The sequence below is a fragment of the Anguilla anguilla genome, chromosome 10, assembly GCF_013347855.1.
Source record: "Anguilla anguilla isolate fAngAng1 chromosome 10, fAngAng1.pri, whole genome shotgun sequence".
In the NCBI taxonomy this organism is placed as follows: domain Eukaryota; kingdom Metazoa; phylum Chordata; class Actinopteri; order Anguilliformes; family Anguillidae; genus Anguilla; species Anguilla anguilla.
The window spans coordinates 13531101-13559070 of NC_049210.1; the positions used below are offsets into that span (position 1 = coordinate 13531101).

Here is a 27970-nt window from a genome sequence, read left to right on the forward strand (position 1 = left end):
AAGTGGGCCCGCCCGCTTTCAAGGGTGAGGGTTTTTTTGTACTCCCTCGATCCCCCCACCCTCCTCCCCCCGCTCCCCGTCAGTAAATGTACTTCAGAAGGACACAATCCTAGGACTGACTGCTGCTTCAGAGACCGGCTCTGTCAGAAACAGGAAGCAGGTTTTTTTCTTTTGCAAGCCTGCATTTTTCCAGAGATTTTCATAATGTATGAATTGTCGTCTGTGAAGCTCGGCGAGACTGTTTGGATTATACGTGCAGACACTCGCAAGAACGTTCACGGCTCCGATGCACATTAAAACTAACCGTCTAACCAAAGCAGCATCCTAGAGCATGAGGAGAAGATCACGCGTCCAATGCTACACCTAACTCTACAATCAAAGAAGCTGAAATTGAATACACTGGGTTTGCCGGTGCATTTGAATTTGAGCGGTGGCTCTTTGAAAGGAGCATCGCTGCAAGTGAATATTGCCAGGCAAGAGGACAAACTGTTCGCTGTGATGTCACACCCTGTCTGGTAAAAAGGGAATTTATGACTCAGACTTGTGTTTCAGGTGTGTGTTATACCACCTACACTACTCAGTGTCTGACCACTGTTGCTCTAGTGGACTTGCCGTATTTGTCCTGTCCCTATACATGCAGCTGAGAAAAATGTATATACATTAGTCTTTGTGAAATGAGCTGCTCAGCTGCTTGAGACTAAGCAACTATATATTTAGACTTTTTTTAAATGCACACTGATACTTGGCTGAAGGGTGATTACTGTGGATCATGCCGAATGGATCCAGTGCTAAAGGAGTAGATGTGACACCTAGATCAATCAAGTGACCAATCAATATACCATTTAAATTTTATTTAGAATAGGCCCTTCTGTGTTTCAGTGTCACAAAGGTTGCCATGACATTTGCATCAAATCCTTATAGGCTATATACAACAATACAGCAATGCAACATTGTCCTCTACAAGTAATTACTTCACACTGTAGACATGTCAGCAAGTGTCAAAATGACCAGAATCTCCAGAACCTGGACTGGTAAAAAATGAACAAAAAACAGCAGACGCTTTTAGCTTTTCAAGGAATCAATGGAAAACAAATTTCTGACTCCAAAACTGCACCTCAGTACTTTTCACTGTGGGCGGATGGATGACGTCATGATGTGAATTCATAGCAGGTATGAGTCCATGTGAGAGACGGAGTGATGATCCAAGGCGCCTGAGCGCTTTACAGGCGAACGCCTGGCGGTAGCCCTTCGCAGTAAAGCGGTTAGTCGCCGGAGTTTCACAAGCTCCGCCGTTTACCGCTCGGTCAGCTGTCGACATGGCTGGCATGTTTGCACACAGGAACCGTATTCAACTCACACAACAGTGGCTCACGGTAATCCAATAAAGATCCGCCATAGCCTTCCCAGCCCCCCTTCCAGTACAGCCAAAAAATTAACCCTCTCGCTGCCCGACTGCTACCTTGCAGAATAACTTCTGCCCTGTTTGCTCAAAGCCCACCTTGCCTCTCATTCTTAGAATCAGTTTCTTCTCTCTCACATTTCAAACACTCCTCCTCTGCAGAGGACAGCTCTGGACCCACTGTTCAGCAATGAGACGTTAGGTATTCCTTGTAATGCAAGTTCATCATTTACTTGAATCGCTCCCGTACTGCAGGCCAGCCAGCTGACTTTAGATGCGCCGGCTACAGGCTTACCCCCGCCCCCCCCCACCCCCCACCCCCCATTCCCGGAGCTGAACAGGTATCGGACACCACAGAGATGGGATGGATCGATTACGGTTCGATAGCGGTTAGATCAGCAGGTATAGTGCACCTAAGAGCGGGTCTCCCCTGCTCTGCATCGCCACGCTATTCCACATCAGCAGCGCAGCATGTTTTCACAAAACAGTACACACAAACACACAAACGCACAAGCACATTTAAAACCCAGCGCTAACAGTCAGAATCATTTGAAAAGGCAGAGTGGAATTACATAAGCAGATATCTGCTCTAAAGCCTAAGTCAGCATGCCGGCACGGACGCCCGGGTTTTAATGCTTTACCCTCCCCTGCACGGACGCGGCCGCAATGAAGCCCACAGCGCTGTACACGGATTCTCCCTCACACCCTCCTCCCCCTCCCCCACTCACACAACACTCACACACAACACTCTCTCACACACAACACTCTCTCACACACACACACACACACACACACACACACACAGAGTCTTTTCCTCTGTGGGTACTTTCTCAAGCTCTCCGTGCTCCGTGATAGTCATGCCTCTCCGTGTCCATACCGACGGTGCACATGCAGAAACACACACTGGGATACTCAAACACTGGAGATGGAGAGAGAGAGAGAGAAGGAGAGTAAGAGAGAGAGAATGAGAGAGAGAAGGAGAGTGTGAGAGAGAGAGGGAGAGAGAGAGAATGAGAGAGAGAGTAGGATTTACCGGCTAAGCTCCCCCGCTCTGCAGCACTCTGACTGAGACGACTGTATATCTTCCCCCTTCCTCCCTCTCTTCTCTCTCTCTCTCTCACGCGTGCACTCTCTACCGGTGTAAAATGTCAGGCACCGGCAGCAGCAGCCCCTGGGCACTGGTCTCCTCCTCTCCTGAGCAGGCAGGCAGCAGCAGCAGTGTTAGAGGCAGCAGCGTTAGCGGCAGCGGCGTTAGCGGTGGCAGCGGTAGCAGCAGCCGAACGGTGGGGCAGCCTCCGCCGGGGACCGCGGGCTCTGGCATGCTGCAGAATCCAAATTAATCTCCCGCTATTTGCCGGGGCTGACCTTACAGCGCCTGACTACTGCCTGCCGATGAGCTGCCCGTCCCCCTGGGTCTGAGGAGGAGAGAGCGCTGGAAGATGAGGGGAGGGGAGGGTCAGGGGGCGGGGCAAGGAGGAGCTCCTCAGCCCTGGGCCCCTCCCCCCCTACCCACTACTCACTCCCCCACCCTCCCCCCTCCCGCCTCCCCATCCCCACCTCTCTTCCCCGAATGCTGTCAGGCTGATGCGAGGCAGGAGCCGCGTGAAATAAAGGCTACCTAATTAGGGTGAAAGCGTGATTAATGCCGTTTACCTGGGGATCGCCAAGGAGACGCCGCCAATGCCGCTAATCCCCGGGGCCGCTCGCAGCCGTCTCAGACCGGCCTCTTTCCCTCACGGCCGCCGAACCGGCACCTGCCAGCGCGCCTGGCGCGGAGCTGCGTGACGAACGTAGGCGGCGAACGTGTGACACAGAGTCTGGAACGCGCGCGGGTAAAATAAAGCGTTATGTATGCAAGGCTTCCCCCTCGCGTGGGAAGTGCACACCGCTGTATCTCACGAGCGGGAGCGTAGCCATAAATACAGCCACCTCTTAACCGCGAGAGAGGCAGACTGTGCCCTGGGGTGACAGCAGTGGTGTCTGGGGCAATGGAGAATATGATTTGGGGCCATGCTGGATGTCAATGGACACAGACACAGAATACTCCCTGGGTGGGAGATACTGAATACTCCAACTGTAAACCAACATTGCAAGTGATTAGGTAATAGCCTTATCCATTTCCACGCCAACACAGTATACTACTATCTGGAATACATTCCACTCGTCACTCTTTTAATGTTTAAAAAAAGATCAGTGGAACTGGGGTTAGATTAGACATCTTCCCTAAGCACAATAACTATGGATATAATAATATTATGTGAGACAAAAGCAAAATAGTATGTATAGACATGTGAAATAATGGACAATTATAGTTAAATTAATGTTTTATATTAGAATTGCTTAAGTGGGAAAAGCAATCCTGAAGCAGTAGTAGGGCATCCTTGGTTTAGAAAAGCTCAGTGTGCGTGTGTGTGTGTGTGTGCGTGCATGTGCATGGCCTACTACTGTACTGCCCTGGACTGACATGTACTGACATACCCCACAAAAGATAATAAATATATAAATAAAGACAGTTATTGCCCCTCAGAAACAATGCAATAACAAGCACTCTGACTATTTATTTACTCTCTGTCTCTCTCTCTCAGACAAAGTAAAAATTGCATAGTTAAGGATCTGGGGCCCAGTGAGCTAGTGTGTATTTCATATTGTTGTGCAGTCAAGCCGTTAGTTTATTACACTGGTGTGTCAAGTGGAGAGTTATTTCATTACCATAGAGTCTCTTCGCGTGTAAACTGCTTATAGAAGTCATATAGCGGAGCTGTCAGCGGGAGTGTAGAGGCAGCTAACTGCTAGTGCTGGTGGGGGGGGGGGGGGGGGGGCGTGCTGCACTGAACACATGTGCAGCTCCCGAAATATAGTGGACCCTCTGTCCCTCACAGACAGGAGTCAAGGAGAACATTCAATTAAACAGCCATTGTCATCAACTCGTTTGAAGTATTAAAAGAGCAAAACACCGTTCTCTCACAACAGGAAGCAATCATTCGTTTTCAATATAACATAAATACAGCGCAACACACTGAGTTGTTATGAGAGCAGACTTAATTGGAAAAGTATTGGGAGCCAGAGCACGGAAGCTTCCGTAAGCCACCGCTCCAAAGCGGAACACTCAACACCAGTTTTCTAATGAGAAAATCTGCCGGTTTTTCTGGCCTGGAGCCTTAACGCACGCTGTCCCCTTCCACAATGAGACCTTATTTATTCAGGAGCAAGAGAGTCAGCCTGGGGACTGAATGCTTTATCTAAGGACAGCTACCCTACGTGCTTCATAAAGAGCCAGAGGTCTGCGCACGGGGGCACGGGGCGAATCTAAACTTAGATATTAGCGGGGAAGAACAGCCCGTAGGGAGGCGCCACGAGAGATTCAGCTCCTTCCATTTATTCTATAGAGCTCCGCACTCAGCGAGCAACTTATCACTGTGACAGAAGACTGAGACACAGAAGTGTGTCAAGGTCAAGAGTCAATCATCATAAACAAAACAGCCTCTCACACTGACACCGTTCCCCGGCATCAGATTTAATAGATCGAGCTCAAGCACATACACGAGGGAGCACACGCGTATACAGCTAGCCCACCTCTACCAGGTTACTGTAATTTGCTGCATGTGCAACACCTGTGGGCTCACAGGTCCAAAGGCCGTAGACGTTGACCAAAATGGCGGGCTTGAAAGGGGACAACATGTCCGCCCTTGCGCGCTTCCGCATGGCTGGATTTGGCACGTGGCTGGCATCCTCACAAAGCTTTTAAGACCCCCCCATTAATGTCACACTCCAGGTTCAGAAGTGCTAATCTGTTCAATTTCCTGTACACACAAGAGGAAGAAGAGAATAACAGGAGGGAAAGAGTGTTTGTCCAGCATTGGTGGCTCATACAATTCACTGAGGTGCCTATACTAGTCAATTCACAAACTATGAAGATCAGTGAATCTGCACTGCATAAATATGTATGAACTGCATGCAAAAACAAAAATGAAATGTGAGCAAAACAAGGCACCAGCAGTCAAATAAAACAGACATGGCGCATAGACTGTAGCAAAAGACACTGTTAGATTCGAAATCAACAATACACAATATATGTCTGTGCAGATATTACATATTGTCCCAATAGAAAAAAGGCGTATATATGATTATGATAATTATCCGCACTGCAGGAGTATGTCTCATACCAAAAACCAAACTGAAATCTGGCATGAAAATGGGTCAAATCAACGGCAAACCAAAAAACGGGAAACAGTAAAGGCATCCCAGCCTCCATTAACGGGGGCATTTCCACTCGTCTGCGGCGGTGAGCCGTCCCGCTATGCATTCTCTGCACTCCTTTTGATCCATCCCTCAGCAGCTTCCCACTAAAGTAGCCAAATACCACACTGCAATAGAATGCATTAAGCCAGCCGGCCCCCCCATCAAAGCAAAAATGCATTTCCCTCCTCCGCTCATTTCCATTACTCCGCATGTGACATGCAGGGTTCCACCCCCACCCGCCACATCCGCCACGCTCGGGACGCGATACACGCCCAGGAGTACTGGCGCTCGCTTGCTTCCTGTTTATTCACCGTTCATTTAACCCGATAGGTCGGCTTAGAACTCATTACATTACATCAACTTAGAGAGCACAAGTGCATTCACCTGAGTTAAATAGAGCCAGACATGACTACCAACACTCCCAGTTCGGTGAGTGTATGTGCAATATATAATATCGGCTCTGTGAGCATAAATCCCTTGGTTTCTCCTTTGCAGTGACAACCTTTTTTTTCCAAGGAACTCCCACTAAATCTGTGTACTCGCACACAGCACGTACGTATTATGCAAACGCACATACGCATCATTGATAGGTTGGCATTTTCCATTATTAATGCCGCCGAAATGCCAGTACCAGTGAGGTCACAATAAGCAGTTTTACATTACGTTACAGGCACTTAGCAGATGCTCTTATCCAGAGTGACTTGCAAAAGTGGAGAACGTCGGAGTCCGTCTCAGGAATACAACAGTGCGATAATTTATCATGAGCCATGACTTAGTCAATTAATGATGTTGTTATCAATGGGCTTACAATAAATTATACAAAGTGGGCATTAGAGCTAGAAGCTATAAAATGTTTCAATTAGATCACTTACATTTGTTCTTATTTACAAGTAAACATAGCGCACAGTGAATGTAGTAGCGTAACAGCTCAGGCACAAGACCAAAGGGAAGAGAAAAGGGTTTAAATATGCTCCTTTTGTCCTGTGACATAACTTCCATTTATAATCCAGAGTTAATGTCCACTAAAACAAGTACTAGACATTGACAAACTTAAATAAATAAAAAATTCAACTCCTAGAACAAAAATGTTAAAAAAAAGATCATTATTGTAATCTTAACTAAAAAATGTTACGAGTGAAGTATTTGCACAGCACTGTTAAGCAACTTCATAAATGGGTCCAAAGCATTTGCAAGTTTTGCAGTGATTTGTCCCAAATTTTTCTGGAAAATTGAAGAAAATCTCCAATGGATTCTCAAGAAGTGGACAAAAATGGTGGGCAAAATGATGGTGAAAACGGCCTGGGGAAACGTCAGGAAGCTTCCTCGACTGCTGAGTTTACCTGGGACTACACTTCCCAGGTGAGGAGCAAACAAACAGTCCTCTGAAAAGGGTTTTGGAGAGTTAAGGAAAATTAACTTTACGCTGCATGGTATAGCTGTTTCCTAACATCCCATCCATATTCCTTGCTGTGCTCTCATTGTGTTCCACAGCTATTCTGATACGAATTGAAATTCACGTCACAGGAGCGCCGACTTTTGAAGATCACCGCTGCAGCCCTGCGTTTTAATGCAACGTGCCTACCTGCTCTCGCTCAAAAAGGTTATTCCTTTCGGCGTAACTGATTATAATGCGTTTTCTAACTAGAAAATAGACAGTTCTCCGCTATTTCAACATGTCACTTTTAACGTCTAGAATTCAAACTACAAACAGAGTGTAAGTCAGTGCTTAAAAGGTGAACACCCCTTCGCTGGTTGCAGCAGTAAGCATTTCTCTTTGATCGTTTGGCAGTGCAGCTGGCAGTGCACGGTGGGGGGGGGGGGGGGGGGGGGGGGAGTGGGGGTGTCAAGAATGAGAGCGCAGCGACTTCATAAGTGATCATAATCCTGGCAGACAGGTACTTCTGACAGAAATTCTTCCAGCCTCTACAGGTTTACTGACCCAAAATTGAAAAGATGCCTATTTAAAAAATTTGTGCAAATTCTGCAAACGCTCTGCGATTCTCATGGCTTATCGTCATCTTCATATGGTTACCGCAAAATTTAAAACATGTTGAACATTTTGGGTTTAATTTATTTTCATTAAAACGATAAACAGATGATGAACTGCAGATGATATCATATTCTGTCACCCTATTCATTCAAGGCAGCAGCTGACTGCTGGAGGATGGCCCAAGGTCGGCCCAGAGCTGGCTCTGCTCACAGCTCACTGTGGCATGCAGCGATGTCCCAGACTGGAGACAACCTCCAGGCTGTTTCTTACAGAGGCAAAAAATAATAAAATTCCAGCTGCTCTGCAATTTGGCCCAGATCCTTCTTGATGAGTGCGTGAAAATGATGTCATTTTGGATGGTTGGCTACGTGATAGCAGGATCTTGCCGAGATCTGGACCCGGTTGATTGAGCGGCAGTACCAGGGAATGCAGGGGGGTCCTGCGAACTTGTGGGAGGGCACACAAGGTGTGGGGGGACAGGGGGAAGAGGAACAGTCGGGGTGGTGTCGTTTCCCGCCTGGCGGGGGTGCCGTACCGCGGGACGCCCCCGCGGCATGCTGGGCCGTAGCCGGGGAGGTCAGGGGAGGGAACACAGATTCCCTAATGGAGGACAGGTGCCGCTCGAGGGGGGAGATCGCGGGGATAAAGAGGCACGATTTCAGCCCGCTGGGAGCTGGCTCGGGCGCAGGAGTCCAGACGTGGCGCGGGATCGAACGGGCAGGGGGGCAACCGCCGCCACCAACATCCGGGCTGCCCAATCACATTGCAGCCAACGGACCAGAGGGAAACATTTTCTACTGCTCCAATATTCAACCAAATAACACTATGAGAGAGAACGGGCGATAATGCCAGCCACAAACAACAACAGAAAGTGCGAGAGGGTCACACTCGAAGGGCTTTCAAATCTTTGTGTTCCACTCTGGCTCTGAGGTGATTCCAAGTATAAACACCACTGAGAAACAGTACATTCGACTCACTGATTAAATAATGACTATTCAAGTGATGCAATATGGAAAGATTACATGTTTGGGGAACAGTTAAATTAATCTACTGATCAATGTAGCTATCTTTGTCAAGGTCACAATATTAAAGACTCCTGTAATAACACGTCAGACGTCTGAAGTTCGGTCTAGTAACATTCGGCACCCACTGAAATTGACAGAAGAAATTGATAGAAGCCCAAACTGATGGAAGAAATGTAACAGTGTGACTCACTGTTGAGTAGAACAGTGAGTCACAGTAGAACATTTACATTGCATTTACTGCTCATTTCATGGTGGAAGAAACAATTATGCTCCAATTTCCCATCCAGAACTCAGGGTGCCCTTTAAATTGTATCCCTCTTTGGTCTTTTCCTAAATTAAAAGGTAGAAGAAAGTAATGGGAGCAATTAAGTTAATGCAGCGTAACGAACACTGTACAACACAATGCGATTACTGAGAACTAGAGCAGCACACACGCGCCCACACATGCGCCCACACACACACATGCACACACACACAAATGCCTGTTTATCAGCCACACACTGTGCAGAAACACAGAGAAACCCTCCCTGCAGGGGCTCAATTGAAAACAAATTGCTTTATTTTCCCACTATACGGAGACCAGGAACTGCCGGGGTACCAGGATACCGAGTACTGCGAGTCAGGCTATTTTCACCCGGGATTTATAATTATGTATGCAGGATTCCTTTGGGGGGGAAAAGGAAAACAGGAACCTCAGATGAACTCCCCAGGCCCCACCGATTTTCTATAGTTCTGGGTGGACACCCCATACACTGTGTATAGAACACACAAAAAAAATCAAACCATACCGTGAAATGACGATTCTCATTCCACCTACTCTCGGGTGCGGATGGCTGCGCGGCGTTTTAAATGCAGATTACGGGACGCTTTGTATGCGCCGCACTCCGCCAGCTCGGGGAAAGCCTGCGACGTGGCGGTGTCACGTCCACGCATTAGCATATAAACGGCATAGCCCTACGGGCTCCAGCCGAAGACACAGTTGTCAATGCGCTCGCTGGTCCTTATCCAACGGTCAGAGAGGGGGGCAGCGGTGCTGGGGGGTGGGGTGGGGCGGGGGGAGGGGCTTAAAGAGACGCACGCCGGAGGGGAGATAAACGCGCGGAGGAAACCGAGCACGGCGTCTGTCGCGCGCTGACCTTCTCGAAACGCGCGCGCCGGCCGTTTCGCTTCAGCTTCAGCTTCAGCCTCAAACAGTGACCTGAGCTATCGTTTCCGTCTTCTGGCTCCAACAGGGGGAGAAGCAGCAGCTTCTCCCCCTCAAGGAAAATGATCATATTCCGTAAGAAAGAAACAGATTCTATTAAGGAAGAAGCCGACTCGCCAGATGGACATCAACGAAAAGCAGAGCTATAAGCAGACAACGTAGAACACGAGGACGAGGAAATTAAATTAAGGCTTTATGATACTATCTATAATAACTGAAAGTAACACAGAGCGCCAGATCCACATAATAGATGGCTGGTAGGTGTTGTGCTGTCGGCAAAAGCCAGCACTGGGTGTCTGGATATAGCCCTACCAGAAATGCTACAACCCAGCTAATAAAATAATGTTCTCTAGACCACTGAAAGCTTTTTACTGAAAGTAAATGTGTCCCCCAGATTTTGTCAGGTTGAAAACATGTCTTGTAAACTGTGCTACTGTGGGGGGGGGGGGGAAATCTAAACTCTGGATAATATGGACATTGCTGGAAAGCTGTGGTTTGGGGGTGGTAAAAGAATCAACATTAGGCCTGCATTTTGCAATTACAGTAGGTGGGATATACAGTATTTAAATGTGAACTCAGCAAAAACGATGTCCCTCTGGAAGCCATGTGATCAGACTGCTTCTCACCATTTAATAAGGAAACACATGCTGAGCGGTGCAGGTATAATAAGGCAATGGAAGTCTGTGAGTAATTCATGCTCTAAGACCACTGGACAGGCCATCAGAAGACAGAAGCCAGAACTACCACTTCTTATTCCAGGGGCGACATAAACATTTTAAATGGGAGCTAAATCAGCTCATAACTTCACCGCGGTGGCGCATAAATCAAAGGTCAGTCCACATTCTCAGTCTCTCAATTCCTTTCCCAATGACAGATTAATAACATTATAACATTACATGAGTGTGTGTTCAGTAGTATCCAACTCAATCAGCTACTGTATGTTTGCTACCATGCAATTTGTGCTGTACAAAGAGAATTTCATTTTACGAAGTTAACATTCATTTATACAAGCTGAGAAATCATTGGTTTTCTGAGCCAATGTGAGCCTTTTGGTGAACAGATATCTGGTGGTGTATTGTACAGTTCTGACCTGAGGATTATTGCTGTGTTAGAGGCACAGTTGCTTTGTGATTTCAGATGACGGGGGAGGAGACCAGCGCTGAGTCAGAACAGGTGAGTGACCGACAGACCCTCCACTCCCATCACCCCTCCCCCGACTCTTCTTGACTGAATGCAAGCTGACGGCAGGACTAATTGCATTTCCTGTGAGCCCTTGTCTTTTCAGACAGAGAGTGTAAGAGAGAGATCTACATCACCCCCCTCCCCCTCCCGCCCCCACCCCCTCACCCCACCCCACAAAGGACACATGTTTAGTTGTGCTTCCAACCCACATTTAATGCTGATTTCGACAATGATGTTAGTCGTAATAAAATTACAATGTGCTCAGAGACCACCCCCGGACTCAGCAGCAGGCCCATCTGAGAGCAGCGCAGCGTTGCTCTTTGTTCTGTGAAAAGGCTATGAGAGGATTACATGATACCGCTAGTGCTGATGCAGCATGGCTTCAGTCAATGGGACGCACCAGCTGTCTACAGCAAGGGACAGCTTCCCTTCCAAAAATCACACAAAAAACTGCCAATCCTGCAGAATAGTGACCCTCATACCATACTGCCATAACGACTGTCTCCAGTCATCCGCAAGATTAGAAGCGGTTCGTATGGTCAAGGTAAAATTGTTACTATTCTATGAAGTACAGCATCTCAATGATATGGTTCCTTGAATCTATTCTGTGTGCAACAGTCACTGAACCTCTCATTCAAGACTAAAAACACAGAATCAAAAAACTTGTCAGAAATTGCTGACCCAAACAGAAAAGAGAAGTATGGAAGGGATACTGTGGGGTACTGTGAGTTTTATCTTGTGTGCTATGGATTCAGTGAGAAGACCTATTCAGACTGGTGGATAGCTGTAGTTTGTCAGGCCTGAATTACACAAGAATGGCAACTGATCCTAATGAGCGGGCAGTGCATCTCATCAGGATTACAGGCGTAATGTACGGCTATCTTTAGAGTTCTCCAGATTTCTATTATACTACCCTTTAATGTGGCTGAGGTAGGAATATTTGCTATTTTTCACAAAATCACTATCATTTTCTATGTAACAAATTAGTTCCAATCGCTGTCAAAAAAATATATTCAGATTTTTATTCTTCTCACATTCTTACTGAAACAAATGTGCAGTATTTTCCACAAGTGCTTTAGAAATGTTAATAACTTGGGAAATTTGGGGGGAGGAAATGAAGGGTGATTTGAGAGGTACTATGTTTTTACAAAATGTAATTTGTTTCACGTCTGTTATTAAAATGGAAATATATCAGCACTTATGAATGCTGGGAAGATTTAAATTAGCATCCCTAGAGCTGTTAAATTGCTTGACTGGAACCTGCTGCGGTGACTTGCCTGAATTCCTATTAAGCGGTGAGAAACCAGTGAGAAAGAACCCCTGCCTGACCCAGGAAGCAGTTCTACTGAGAAACAGCTGTCTACCTCATTTCCTGAGAAGGGCAGGCCGAGTCCCACTGCATCATCACTCCAGGGGGAAAAACCACTGTATTTGCTCTTCATTGTCGTCCTCCAGCAGGTTATTGTACTGGATTAGTTATTTAATCTTCTCTGCAGGGGCCAAACATACTGGCCTGCAGATGACCCAATTGGTCTTCTTAGATGAAGCGCCTCACTCTTCCTTCTCTGCCCTTATTTTCTGGTGTTAGTTTGGAGGTAAATATTTAAGGCACGGCAGGTTCTTTGGAGAGGAGTGCATTCACATAGCTTTTTTAAGCTAAATTTCAATATTTTGAAAAGGAACAAACCTACGCCTAACTGAAGACGGATAGTGTTCCTCTGCCTTCAAACACATTTAATTACAGAATACAAAAAAATATATACAAATTGTACATCAGCTTTTGTCAGTTACTGCAGCAGCTTGTAGTGCATTTACACTGAGAAGACAGTGAACACAAACAAATGTGAAAATGATATGTAACGGCTCCTAAGATTACTTCAAATCAGGTTACGTCACATTCTGCTATATTGATACAAAGCAGACACAGTGCATTAAGAATTGATACACGCAGTATATTTGTTCAACCCAATACTGCCCGAGTTTGAAATTGAAGATCATGGAATTAGCAGACAGCCACGCATTAAAACGATACCAGCAATAAGTAACGTCTGCAGACGGCCCAGCAATTTGATTCTAACAGAAGCCAGGTTTAGCGAGGGCTCAAACAGGCGTGCTGGAGAGCGGGAACAGCCCGCCTCGTTCTCTGCCCAGCACCCTGAGAGGAAACTTTCCAGATAGCACGTCCCCTCCACCAGCTGCCTCCCCGAACCCGACCACATTCATCTCCACCCGCTCCGGACAGTCTGTAATTGAAAAATCAATTGTTCTCATTTCGTCAGTGTAGCGCTACCAGCCGACGTTGCGTGGAGGCCGGACCGCGTGCCTCGGCTTCTTGCTGCAAGCTCTGCACCCAGCATGCGCGGATATATGCACACGCACACACATATGCAAAGAAGATCGCTAACGTACTGCTAATACAAAAATCCATGCATTTGTGTCCTCAGGTCTATTGAGTCTGAAAGAATACTCTTCAAACCTATTTGAGATTCAGCATGGTAGCTCTGGCTGGCACAGGCAATGAGAATAAAAACTGGACAGAGCTTTATGCTAGTGCTGGGTTGTAGGATGTCAGTTGATGGTCCGGCCCTTCTTCTGGAGACCAAACAAATTCCAAAGTCTCAGATATGCCTGCACAAGGTCAAAGGTCAGGCCAGGAGAAGGACGCCCACTTAGATGGCAGGTCGTTGGTTGGACCACTTGAGTCCAGCTTCCTGTCTGTCCCCACATTCATGAACAGTTGCCCTTCCTCCTCATTGTCCCTAGATGCAGTGGCCTCCTTTCGGGCGTAGGCAGCTCCACATACACAGTGCTTGCATGGAGCCTGCAGGGTTCCAATGCGTTAAACACTGTACAAAGTTGCTTATGAGCCATCAGATCACTGCCATTCTGATTTCACAGAGGACAGCAGCCACAGGAGACGTCGGTGGTCTCTCTGGGCATCAATGATTCCATGGCTTTAATTCCTGTCCTCTGCAACACCAACTGAGCATGCTCGGTAAAAGCCTTCATCAAGCACAGAGCCATCTATTATCATGCCATTGGGAATAAATAACTGCTAAATCATTTAATAAATTCAAAGTGGGTTTTCACTATCCTGTAATTCAATTTGCCCCCGATGCTGTGTTTGGGCTTCATCTTTGCACAACGCACCATGATCTTCAACACAACCGCTGCATAATCTTGAAATAAATGCCACAAATACACATTTCATTGGTGAAATACTTAAGGGGTATGTCCATAGTGCCTGCCTCCCAGGTTGTTTGAAGACCGCCATGACACCTTCCTGGGCGTCACCACTGCTTCCATTCCAGATCTTCAAAAACAGGAGAACCAATTTACATTAAATAGCGCCGCTTCCATTAACTCTCATTAGTAGAATATGACATGGAAATTTAGATAAGTTTTAAATTAGTCATTAAAAATCTTTATATGAAAATGTATTACTGTAGCATCCATGCTTACAATAAACAAACAATATGTCCAATAGGAGGTACAGTATACAAACATGTTAGTATTTAGTATAAATATAGTATAAAAATAGTATTCATTGTCATTCTTCCAGTTCTGTTTTTATAAGGGCGTTGCTGGGGAAACCTTGAGAGGCTTTGTAAAGAAGGAAAGCACCTCATCTATTACAGGAAAGCATATCTGAGCCTCTTATTCTATACAATTGCACAGGCTCTTCCTGTGAGGTTGGCACCGATCAGCTTAGCCGGCAGCACATGCAGCAAATAACATACCAGTCCTTCCAGTCAGTCTTCAAAATTGTTACCTTGAGTCAAATGACCAGAACAGGATATTATTTCTGAAGGTGCAAACTTTGGATCGCCAGATTAAAAAAAACTGCTTTGTGTTCTCGTGGCTTGGCAGGAAAAATCCACCAATCATCCCCATCCCTTAGGGAAAAGTGCTGATTAATCACTTCCTTGATGCACGTCACAACCTGTCATTCATCAACCACCCCTGATTGTCTTATCATCTTAGGACCTCACGGAGGTTTGCCCATTTTTACTGAAAAATTATTTTCCATTCTAAATATGTAAGCAGTTTAGCAGTTTTCATGTCGGGCAAGCAGAAAATTAGCATGACAAAAAAACAGGAAAGTTAAAATTGCCAATGGAGGTAGACGGGACACTGAAAAATACACTGGCTGACTGGAGGATTTTTAGACACATTAAAGAAGCTTGTATGCAACAGAAATAGTACATTGTGACATCAGATATTAAATGTGGAGGTGGAGGTTAGCATTATGCATATTTGTTCTGATAAAATGCCACCTACTGTCTAAATTGAAAAGTGCTACAGTAACATATGCATTAGCAAATGTCATGTTCACAAATAACAGTCTTCTGTTTTTACAAAGTTTATTACAATAATGAATGCAGTACGGATCAAAGGCATTTGTTTCTGAACATCAAAAGTATGACTGTTAATGTCCTTATATATTAGCATTCATCTTGCCATTTAAAGGATAACTGTCTTTATAAAGATAAAAAGTGTATGAATAGGTGAATAATTCACCAACGGCGTCAGGGAGAATGGCATATTTTAAATCTAATGGTAACACGTGCTGTCTTCGCTCATTCCAGTTCTTAGACAAGACTGAGAGCTTGGCAATTAATAAAATCAGAGACAATTGTGTACAAAATAACGAAATATAATGTGCCGCTAAATATGATACCTGACGGGTACGAACAGGTGCATTCCTGGAATCAAGAGACGCAGTTAAACACAGAAGCAACTGCTCACGCATCTGGCACAATTATGATCAATAAATTAAAACAAGTAAACGATTGGCGCGTACATGCAACAGAGCTGGCCTTCAACAGAGGGCGAATCAAACCAGGACTCTACGAAGCTGCGGTCGGGATACAAAGTGTTCCTCCCTTCAGTAAGCACACTACCCAGGAGAGGGGAGATGGTGGGCCATTTCCCGCCCCAAGGACACACACGCGCGTGGGGTTGCGTAATCGGGCCGCTTGCCGTTCGCAGTGCAGTTAGACGCGCTTGGGCTGCATTTAGTGGGAAAAACAACAGTTCTTGCTTCCGGGTAAGTGGGGATATTTTTAGCGAGCGCACGCGGAGAGCAAGATGGGCTTGCTTTGACACAATGCTCTAATAATAGGCAGATCCTTGTAAAGAACAGCGCACCAGTCAAATGATCCCTGGAGCTGAGAAAAATATCCATTTCTGAATAATAAAAAAAACAGGGAAGTCCTGGGGGTGCTGATGCCATATCCACAGGCACAAGAAACAACCAAAGCAAAGGGCACGTTTCAAAGGTCAACACCACAACATGGTGGACCAAACCTTACAATTTCAATGGGAAGCCTTTAGCTTGACACCCTAGATAGCTGGAAAATAAAAATAAGAAGCAGGGAAGTTGACCAAAACGTTACTGAATCTATGTGTGGGTAAGAGTCCATGCAACCACTCAAAAGCGCCTTGTGGTTTTACAGTCCACCAACCACCGAACGCCACATTTGCTCTTCGCATTTCTAGAAAATGAATGGCCTGGAGGATGGATTCTATACCAGTACGACGCCCGAGAGCTGGCTGCTGCAGTCACTGTAAATGTCACACCACATCATCTCACTGAGCACGCCCCAGAGCCAGACAGGGAGAAAGAAGAGAGAACACAAGCTTCACATGCAGCAGAGTCTAAATCCCACCCAGCCTACATGTCTTCAGCTGAGGAAGTAGCCTACAAGCACACTGCAGCAAGCCCATCCTGGCCAAAGCTATAGGGAACGCTGACTGGATTTAATCTAAGGAATGTGGGATGGAAACTTGGAATTGCTGTGGGAATCTTTTGTTTTTTATTTGGAAGATATCCTTGAGTTTGCTCTCCTTCTCTCTCTAAGTACCTGTCTACAAGCTTCCCAAGCATACTTGTATCACCCTCCTCCACATCTCACTTCATTCACCTCCCATCAAGGTTAGAACTTTGGTAATAACCTATAGGGCAGTTAATGTGACAGCTCCTCCACACCTCAGGTCAATATTCAAGCATAGTTAACTTGCACTAGTGCTTTACTGATGTTACATCTTTACTAGCTGGTCTAGGCCTACTGCTCATGTTAATCAAGTGAATGTGCCTATGCTTCTCCTATATTGTATGCTGGTTGGATAAGAACATCTTCTAAATTAAAGTAATGTAATGATCCTTACTGCCAGAGACAGAGATGATACGGCACATAAGAGATCCATGTGTCACACCATGCATTTTATCTCTCTCTCTTTCCCTCTCTTTCTCTCTCCCCCTTTCTCCCTCTCTCTCTTCTCAGTAGCATACATTGGCAGATATAATGTCTCCGGGACGTGACTGAGTGTGAGTCATCAGAATCGCAGAGGGAGGGATATGTGCAGATGAGAAAACCCTCCAGCTCTCCTTTACTCCTGCTGAACTCAAAAGCGAATGCTCCAACTGGCAAGGCAAAACATGGAAAAAACAAACACAACCCCTGAACACTCGATGTCCAATAAAAAACTGTTACACTTCCAAAAATATTCAAGAGTTGAACATGTATGCAAACACCCAAACTGACTCCTGTGAGATGCTCCTAGAGAATCATGGTGGAATCTGCCCACCCCTCTCTCTTACGTATAAACTTGATCAGAGTTTCCACTGACATCAGCGGTCAGGTTACTGTAATGTGGATGGCTCAGGAGAGAGTGCGACCTGGATCACATCACAGAGGCTATAATGTTAGCATTACAAGACAGAGGGAGAATGGGGTTACACATTTGTGTTCAGAGAAGTCCGGCTAAATCCTTAGAAGGTTAATAGGTGCCAAGTAGCCAAGATCAGTTCAGAAGTCTGAATGCAGAATGCCAAGCTAAACAGAAAGGGCACATTGTTTGGCACAAAGACATACATAAAGGGAAATTTCCAACAAAGAAGTGCATGTACATGTACACACACACACACACACACACACACATTCAGACTGATCAAAGCTTTGCTGCATTTTATCAGCAATTGTCTGAACATGGTTAAAAGCCAATACTATATTTTTTTGGCAATTTTAATTCTAGCAACACTAGTGCCAAAGAAGGATATGTTCTGATACTCATAAGTGTCAACACACAAATAGAAAGACACCTTTCGTATTGATACAAGAGAACTATTAACACAGAACAGTCAAATTAGACAATTGGGTTGGCCTAATTTTTCCGAAAGGCAAAGCACGATTTGTATTTTTCCAACTGTGTCTACAATGATTACAAATGTACCCACATGCACGAATGCAAACAGTTCTGAACAAAATGGATTTCTCTCAGACAACACTATGAAAGGAAATGGCTCCCATGAATTCCCACCACACTCTGCTAGGAAAGCATTCTGAATGGACACGCACATATAAAAGCCACGGCGGAGGCTGCTCGACATAATTGCGACTGATTACTGCACCAAAGCCGCAGTCTGCTGCTTGATAACTCAGACCGATTGGCACAAACCTGTGCTAAGTTTCGATTTCCAACAGCAGGCTCCACAAGCTCACTCCCTACCTGCTCCCACAGATTGGCTATCTCCCTCATGCTCTCTGGAACAGCAAGAAGGCCTGTAACCCATGGAGCAGGTCCCGCACAGCAGCAGAGGTGAACAGACTTCTGCAGTACGGATAATGAAAGCCCTGAACGGGGCGGAGAAGTTAGTAACTTAATCCCGGAGTTCACAAGAAGTCCACGAATGCCATCCAAGCCCTTTGATCGAATTACACCTTAATGCCTGCTGTACGGCCATCCATAATGCACCGTCACCCTGACAACAGAGACAGAACTGCAAGAGAACCACTGACGCAGATAAAGCTCAAGTTTGACACGAACTGCGACTCACTTCTCATTTGTTATAAAGTTTTCTAAATTGACATAAACATTTGCTTGGAACTGTTGCATGTTACGGGAATGCAATATATTCATTGGAAGAGGCTAATTTTTTAAAGAATCCCAGAGTAAGTTTGGTGCTAATAGAAACAGCGACTTACAGCATGAGAATGCATTTTCCAAATGAGTGATCTGGCAAAGGCTGAAAGCTTTTGCATCCAATCACTAGAACAAACCCATTTCTACACGCCCCCCCCCCCTCCTCCCAAACACATAGGCCTACTTTCTCTGTCTTTGGAATCACTTTTTTTAAAAGATGTCAGACTGCTGTTCAATAACAGCAATTCAGTTAACTATGACTCATCTCCCCTTGAAAGAGGAAAAACAAGGTAAAAACAAATTGCAGTCTGGTCTGCCCACTGCCTTTCATTTGCAAGCACACTATCCGGTGTTCTCACTTCAACTCTTTAGCGGGATGGCCAGTCAGATCAATGCTTTTCAAGTGAGTCAACTCTGATCCTCAAGAGGTGGAATGGATTTGATTCTGCCTTTCCAGCAGGGTCTACTTAAAGCCAGGATCACAGGCAAATTCACCACCATCCCACAAAAGAACTTCAATTAGCTAAGCACCCTCTGGGGTGGAATTAAAAATCAGAACCATTTTGGCCTTCAAGAACCCTCTCCCTGGTACTAGTAGACATGCTACATCAAGTCAAAGCGTGGAGGAACATTCAGCCGACATGCATGATGGACAGTAAAACACATTTTTTGAAAAATATTCAGCAGAATCCTTCCTTTCCCGTAACTTTATCTCCAAGAAACAAACACAGATAAAGAAAGTATTGCTTGTCTGCTGCATAGTAGAAGTTAGCCTTGGCCTTCTGTTCCAGTCAGGAAATTCTGTTTAATCGGCGTAATCTTGGATAGCCTGTGCCATGCCTTTTAATGCTGTAAAGATGCTGTAGATTTGGACATGCAATCTCCCTGTGATATCTTGTTCTGTCTGATGACCTGACAGAATCCTGCAGTCTGTCAGCAGGGGAGATGAACTGAGGCCAAGCTGACAAAGCATGTTCATCAGTCTCTTCTGATAACAGCAGCAACCACGTAAGAGTTCAGTTACACATATATTCCTGAATGAACAGACATCCTTCTGAACGTATACCGTACAAATTTGATAGTTCTAATGACCACTGAGCATGATGACAGCTCTTGCTCTTGCTCTCGCACTCTCTCTCACTCACATGCACGCAGCCACACACACACACACACAGTAATGACACACCGCTGAATGTTCTTTGCCGAATATCAATATAGATACACTCTCTGAGCTCATAAATCTCAAGTAGTGAGCCAGAAAATCAATGCATGTTTAATACATCTTTCTCCTTCTCGCTCCGCGCGTACGATGAGGACCTCTCGAATTAGTACGGGACACTACTGCAAATCAGTTACATCATTGCCGCGCACTATTAGACTACAGCGGAGACAGCAAATTGCAAAAGTGTCATTCAGCGTTGAGAGGTGAACTTTTAACAGCGTGCGAAAGGAACATCCTTATTTTACGAGGCACATCCCAATCCCATCCCTTCGAATTGTGCGCGTCCTCTGAGTGATGTATGAAGAAGCAGTGGGCTTCACTGCGAGGGTGTTGGCTGACAAACACTATCAGTCATCAGTGAGGCCATCTTGCCCAGGGACTTGCCCAGTATTTCACGCACGGAAACGGGTTCGACGCTGGGTGGCCACGCTTGCGGCTCACATTCTAGGGCTAGTGGGTTTTTTTATAACGCTCCTCAGAGGGAAACCAGCCTGCAATCGCTAGAATTTGTCACCAGGCTAACAGGCTTATAAAAATTAGATGAACGTTTTACAATCTTGTTAAAACGAGTTACATTATTAAAGGCCACATTCATCTTTTAAAAAAGGCGAGAAAGGGAACCTCCGGCAGACGAGAACTTTATTAACCTCGATATGGCAGAGGAAGGCCGAAGAGCACAATGCAGTGGAGAGGGGAATCTGTGACCGTGACTCTCGACCGCTACTCAAAACCGGGACTGAGCCTCTCAGGAGCTCCGAAGTGATCGAACGCGCCCGTTCCATCCCACAAAACAGATCTCACATTAAAATCACGTGTGTCACTGGAGCATTAATAGCCTTCACAGTTCACTGACTGTCACTTCATTTTGTGTGAACCTTCACAGACCTCATCCCCACCCTTCAAGCGAAAACTGACAGAGTATGGATTCTGGAAACCTTCAGCGATGCAGTTCTTTTAAAGCAACTCAACATCCACAAATGAAGTAAAAAGTCCATTGTTGAAAACATATTACACTTCTCAGTGATGTCAGTTTCCCCAGTACACGTAATGGCTTTATTATCAGTCTTAAGACTAAGAATAAAATTAAATTATCTCCCAATTGCCAAAAATGCACATATGGTTCTTTTTTATTTTTTTTTACTTGTTCATTTGTCAAAATCCCTTCTCCTTCAAAGGGACACCATAACAGGCAGAGACATCTGCTTGTCTTTCTAATAGCATTACTGTTCTATCGGGTCCGCTAATTCAGAAGCCCCTCCCTGGGCGCGCGGTAGGCTACCCCTCCGCATGCCCAGGCATGTGGGCTGGAGGGTATCACGGGCTCGGGGAGAGACTGGAGTGGACCCACGCAGCTGTCTGATGGACATCAGATAAGCTTTATCGGAGCAGCCCCAACACTGTCCGTGAGGCCGAAGCTCCCTGTGGATGCCGGGCTGTTCATCAGACGGGGCTCCTCCCCCTCCATTAACCCTGCTTGATTGAGTACAGGTGCGCGCTCAGATCGACAGCTGCAGCGGTACGCTACGGCTAATGGCAGGGGGAGGAGCCAAAACGACAGGCAGCAGTGTCAAAGGGAAGCAGAGTGCCTCTGGAACAGCAGCAGCCTTCATCGCCTTTATTATTGCTCTCCAAAAATCACATTTCTCTTCTGCACTATACAACAATGCACAATAACCTTGTTATTTAGGTTATCCGACATCGGATAGCATTTATTCTCCAAAGTAAAGCTTTGGAATACATTTTCTCTCATGTTCTGTGATTCAAAAACAGCAATACAGGAAATTGTAATCTGTTTTTCAGCTTTTGTAACACTACATTTTAAAGAAATGAATAGAAGCCTATATTATTTGGTGACTTAGCAGCTTTGCATAAATTAGACTGTTTCACAGTTAATTATTTAATTCATTGGTGATTTCATGCTTTCTGCCGCTCCTCCACGCATGCAATTGAACTATATGCTGAAGGAAGAATGGTGATCTACATTTATGCATGCCATAATTAGAAACACGGCCTCTGAGAATAGTCTTAAATACGTATGCTGATGACATCTAGTCAGTTCAGAAGCAAAATCACACAAATGGAAGGAAATATACTTGTGCATATTTGTTCATTGCATAATCCTGCATGTTTCTCGTATTTGCTTGAAGGTTTGAAGCTGCATGTGGCTGTGGCTTAATGTATAAAGGCAATCAAACAAAGGAACATAATAAAAAGCGCATAAAAATCCCCCCAGTTTGTCCAGCTGTCTATTTCAGAAGACAGGGACATGTCTGTTATTGTGTTTCCCACTGAGTGCCTTAATGACTTATTCAGGCTTAAGCGAGGCTCTGCTTGGCATTGCTAGTTTGGGCAGGGCTGGGAGGTACCTGTGCCAGGTGGAAAGGGCTCCAGTCTCCATTACAGAACTATTATCCCACCATGGACCTGCTAGCTTTAAACACTGAAAAAGCACATGGAATGACTGCATAATGATTTGGCTGGGGAATGGACTGTGGCTGTATCTGCAAACGTCCAAACAGATTCTTTTTTAATTCTTGATAAAGCTCCTCCTAATACAGCATATGAAGCTTGCTTTGATCCATCCTAATATTAAATGGGAAATCTCCATAACCAATTTAAAAAGTAATAGCATAAGTGCTGTGTATCGCTTATTCCGGTTGAAAGTCCCTAATGCAGAACAGGCAAAATTACATGCCGTGTCATTTACTCTACTTACAGACCCGCCCTGAAAGTGCAGTCTAACCCAGAGCCTTAACCCCAATCCTCTTTTATGCAACTGTGACATAACCATTTTCAGCACTTTTGCAATCATACGATATGTACCCTGCAATATTCACAGTGGACTTAGAGGCCACTTATTCAAAATAGTGCATGGTATTAGACCATTTCCTAAAACTCTTCATAAAGAATAAGCTGACCTGTCAAATAACAGGGCATGCAGTGTAGTGAGTAATGAGTATGACAGTTTATGTAAATACACCCGTTCTAAAAACATTTACAGGGTTATGCTCGCTTCTATTGAGGCAAATCCATGTTAGCTGAAATGTAATAGCCTTGAAGCCAAACATACATTTTAGCCGATGTGACCTTCAAAAGTATTCACAAATATTAACACAGATTCACTAATATTCACCTGAAAATATGGCTGCTATATGTGTCTAGCCTTGCTTCATATAGGACAGCTATGGTTGACAATGTAAAAGCGATGGAAGCTCTTGTGGCACATCACATGTTCATTATGACTAATCATTTGCAAGGCAGTTTTGTTCGCCTTCAGCAGGAATAATGTTCCATAGAAATGAAACAGCCTATCATATGCAGAGTTCCTTCTATAAAACCATGATAAGATGGCCATTAATACAAGCCCATTTAATAAAAAATAAGCCAGTAATGGAAACTGCCTGACTGCTTATAAATAATGGGACCCTGTGCTTCCATTGATGATTTTAAGATGATTTAAAGCCCCAGTGTAGTGAAAGACATTTCCTATATTTGGTTTGCACTGAACCATGACATAAGAGGAAATAATAAGGCTGTGAGAATCACTGCATGTTGCCAAAGTTCATGAAATATAGGGATAAAAATACACATCTTCAAATTTCTGCCTTCTAGAGGACAGAGAATCAAGCTCATACAGTTTATACAGTATACTCTGTAATATATTAAATAAACCACAGCTTTGAGATACAGAAGACTGTCCTAATTGTCTGAATGTGGGCAGGAGTAAAGAGTTACCTCCCTTCACTGACAGTTTGATTACTGACCCGTATTTCCTCAGAAAGTGGCATGGCTCATTCTATTAATAACCTTAATAACATTATTCATAATACTAATGACATTATATTAATAACACCTGAAAGAAGGTTACCCCTTTCAACTAGATTTAAAGTACCACAAATAAATACAATATATATTAATAAAATACCAGCTAAAACATTCTTATCTGAGGTAGGCTAAAGCCCATACCCAGAGATGACTGATGAGATGAATAATTGAGTTTACAGTAACAAGAAAAATTCACTGTCAGAAACTTTGGCAGAGGCTACAGTTTTACAACTTGAGCTGTGTGGGTCTTGCCATAATGAACTTTTGGCGGAACTTTCAGGTTGTTTATATTTGTATCCAGCCAGCCATTTTAACAGCAACATAGCTCTTCTGCAACCGCAACTCCCATGAGCATTACACGCAGGTAATCATTCTCCTTTAGTAATAAAATTACAGCACATTTAGCCCTACATTCAACTCATTAAAATGCAAATGTATGGAATTATGTTTAACTAATGTATCTTTCAGTATGACTTATATTTTTTCTCCAATAAAGTCAAACGTATTCGTTTTAATCGTAGTTAATCAATCAATTGCCTACAACACCTCTAAGACTCAAGACAATATTTTCATATTTTTAACAGATATGACTAGCTAAAAGATGTGTTGTTTACTAGGGTACTGGCTCCAGCAATAAACCATTCTTCAGGGGATATCATAGAGTCCTGAGGACATGAGCTTTTTTCAGCCCATGACAATGCATCATGGGAAAATGACAGAACAGATGGAGTTATGCACGACATATCAATACATAGACCCAAAAAAAAAGAAAACAAATGCCATCAACACTAAAAATGCAACTCAGTCGTGCTGACATTAATGCCAACAAACAAGTAATCGTGGCAAACAAATCACAAGCAACCAAAATAAATCATTCTGGCCACTTGGATACTCAGAATGATACTCAGTGATGCAATTGATAAGTTTGAGAACAGTATTAGGGGGAATATACCCGAGTCGCATGGGACATACCCATTGAACCAAACACCACATCAGTACAATGTTAAAATGCTTTCCTTTAGAGAATGCTAAATGGCGTTACTCAGCAAGTCTGAATAGCTGTAACCATAACATGTACAGTACAATTCAGTACAGTACATTCTGTAATCGATGTACTGGGGGGAAAAAAAGGCCGGGACACGTCTGTTTGGGTTCTGAAATGAGCGCAGTCAGGGCTGGAAAGCCGCATGTTAATACAGAGGGTAATTGAATTATGCGAGCAGAGAGGGTCTGCAGTTTGGACGCTGCGCAGTCCTAATTTCATTAGGAGGGATGTAAACAAGGGCGCATGGAGGCTTGCCCCCAGCTGAGGCTCTCTCCCGTCAGCTCGGCCGCCCATGTGAAAACGCCCGCCCCGCCATCGCGTAACGTTACTGCAACATTAATGGAACATCAGAGGAGGAACGGCTTTCACAAGAAGGAGCTTTAATAATCAGACCTTTGGGTGATGCCACTGGTAGTGCTGCATAAGCCTTTTCTCCCTCTGCTGTCAGTCCTTTCATTTAATAAAAAGGAAAACAAAACGCAGATTCATGATTACGTAAGATGTGCATGAGAGAGCGCCTTGCAGACTAGCAGCATCCTCTGCAGTTATTACTGCCCGTAATCATCGGCAATTATTCTCAGCCACTTTATTAGCGCCGTGTTTAATTGTCTTCTGTGTTATTGGTGTAGGGCTCTGGTGCTCCAGGAGCACTGGGCTGAGCAGAAAGCCTTCCCTGCTGGAGAAGAAGGGGGCGTTCCCTTAATGAGGTGTCGCCAGGGGGACCGCGTGGCGAGCCCCGCCCCCTCACATGGAGGGGCGCGGGGGAGCCAGCCAGTGCTCGGAGCGCGACGCTCCTTAAAGACACAGAAGGTCATTCGTCACTGAGGGACCGCTCTCACCACACTCCATCATGCTGGGTCACCAGGCAACACACGTATGTGTGCACGCGTGCAGACACGTACACACACACACACACACACACACACCCCCCAGAGAAAGCATCAAGCACAAGACAACAGCTGCCACTGAGTCAGTCACACATACTTAAACCCCACACACTAACCACAGAGGAGAGGCAACTATTATATTACAGTTCCACAGAGGAGTAGGCATAAGAATATAGAAAAGCAATAGGAATATAGAAAGATTCCAAATGGGAAATTCTCATGTGTGATTCTTCCACCTGTTCACTACAATATCCAGGCTATAAATGACTGCTATCCTTTCTCCCACAATTCTCTATTTGAAATTATTTTTGTAACCTGCCTGCATACTGGCCAGTAAGGACATACTGCTAGCATACTGGCATACTGGCTATTTGTAAACTTGTAAATTTTAAATGTGCAGAAATGTTTTTTTGGAGAGCAGTGGTTCCTCCATGGTGTCCTCCCATGAATCCCATTCTTGTTTAGCGTTTTTCTTATTGTGGACACATGAACAAAGACGTCAAGAGATTTCTGCAGGTCCTTTGTTACCCTAGGGTTCTTTTTGACCTCCTTCAGCATTGCACGCTGCGCTCTACTCATGATCTTTGCAGGACGCCCACTCCTAGTGAGAGTAGCAGCAGGACAGAATTTCCTCTAGTTGTAGACAACCCGCCTTATTGTGGATTGATAAACACCCGGGCCTTTAGAAATACTTTTGTAGCCTTTTCCAGTTCTCCTTCTAAGGTCCTCAAAACCTGTTTATATCAGGGCATGGTTCACATTAAGAGATATTTATTCAGCAATCAAACTTTGTGTGCCTTTTTTATAGGGCACCTCCAACCCACACCTCCAATCTCATCTGATTGATTGGAACAGCTGACTGCAATTAGCTTTTGTAGAAGTCATTAGCCTAGAGGTTCACACACTTTTTCCAACCTAGACTGTGAATGTTTAAATAATGCTGCATTCAGTAGTGACAAGAAGTACAATTATTTGTTATTAGTTTAAGCGGATTGTGTTTGTCGTATTGTGACATAACTAAAGATCAGACCACATTTAATAATTAATTAATTAAGTAATTCCAAAGGGTTTGCAAACTTTGTCTTGCGCCTACAGTCAACTACGCCACAGAACATTCACTGCACAGTTTTGGTAAAGCACAAGTTACTAAGTTACCCAATATCAAGAAAGTACAGCTTAACAACTAGGTTGACATTGAATCACTGAGCCAGACTAAGATGGTTCTGAGTATGATCTGCTTGCCAGTGGAATAGGCCTTGTAGGAGGCAACTTAAGCGTTTGTGTGCGTATGCGTTAGCTGGAATATTCCAGAACACTGTCTGAAATGAGGGAAATGGATCCCTGCATGTTTGAGCTGCACGGCTCATTAAGTAAGTGACAGTGACCTCATGGGTTACTGCTGACAGCACAGTGTCTGTCCTCTCATAGAGGAAGGAGGTGCGGGGCCTGAGAGAGACACAGTGCAACTGAGCTATATCACTTTGCACCCGCTTCTCTTTCCCTCCCTCCCAGCGTCACCCTCTCGTCTCACCTCCCCTCTCGCTCTCCTCTGCACCTCGTCTTACCTCTCCTTCACGAAAGCTCTCCCCTAGTCCCACTTCCCTCCTCCTTTCTTCTCACCCTTCAACTCGTTATTAGGCTGTGACCATTCTCATTAAATGTCGTCATTTCAAAATTTCAAAAAAGCACTAACAACAGACCAAAAGCTTAGCTTCACATTAAAGGTAATGGAGTGTATAGGAGAATATTCTGTGAGCACATTCAGGCCAAATCCTATATATTACAAGTACTTTAATAAAGCATAAAAATAAATGATTACTGGAATTAAATACATATTTCGGTTGTCATCCTGCAACACTGTGTTCTTGGTACAAACCAGTTATTCTGCACTGCATGTGTGAATAATACAGATTTCTAAATCCAGCAGGGGGCAGTAGCTGCAGTTTACCAAGATATAAATGTGGCAGCCATGCTACCTTTCCCTATAATTCACCTGAAAAGGCTTAGGTCAGAAGTGCACATTGTC

The 27970-nt window shown here is 44.7% G+C and overlaps 1 protein-coding gene across 21 annotated transcripts in view; it reads right to left on the reverse strand.

Moving 5' to 3' along the window:
• rimbp2 (RIMS binding protein 2) overlaps window positions 1-27970 on the reverse strand; it is a 119477-nt gene that overhangs the window by 67091 nt on the left and 24416 nt on the right. Inside the window, exon 1 of one of the 21 annotated variants that reach the window (XM_035378615.1) lies at window positions 18552-18618. The exons of the other annotated variants lie outside the window; for them this stretch is intronic. Coding sequence (XP_035234506.1) covers window positions 18552-18581 — 30 coding nt within the window. The 5' untranslated portion in view covers window positions 18582-18618. Of the gene's footprint in view, window positions 1-18551; window positions 18619-27970 lie in introns of those variants that run through there. 21 annotated transcript variants of the gene reach the window in all.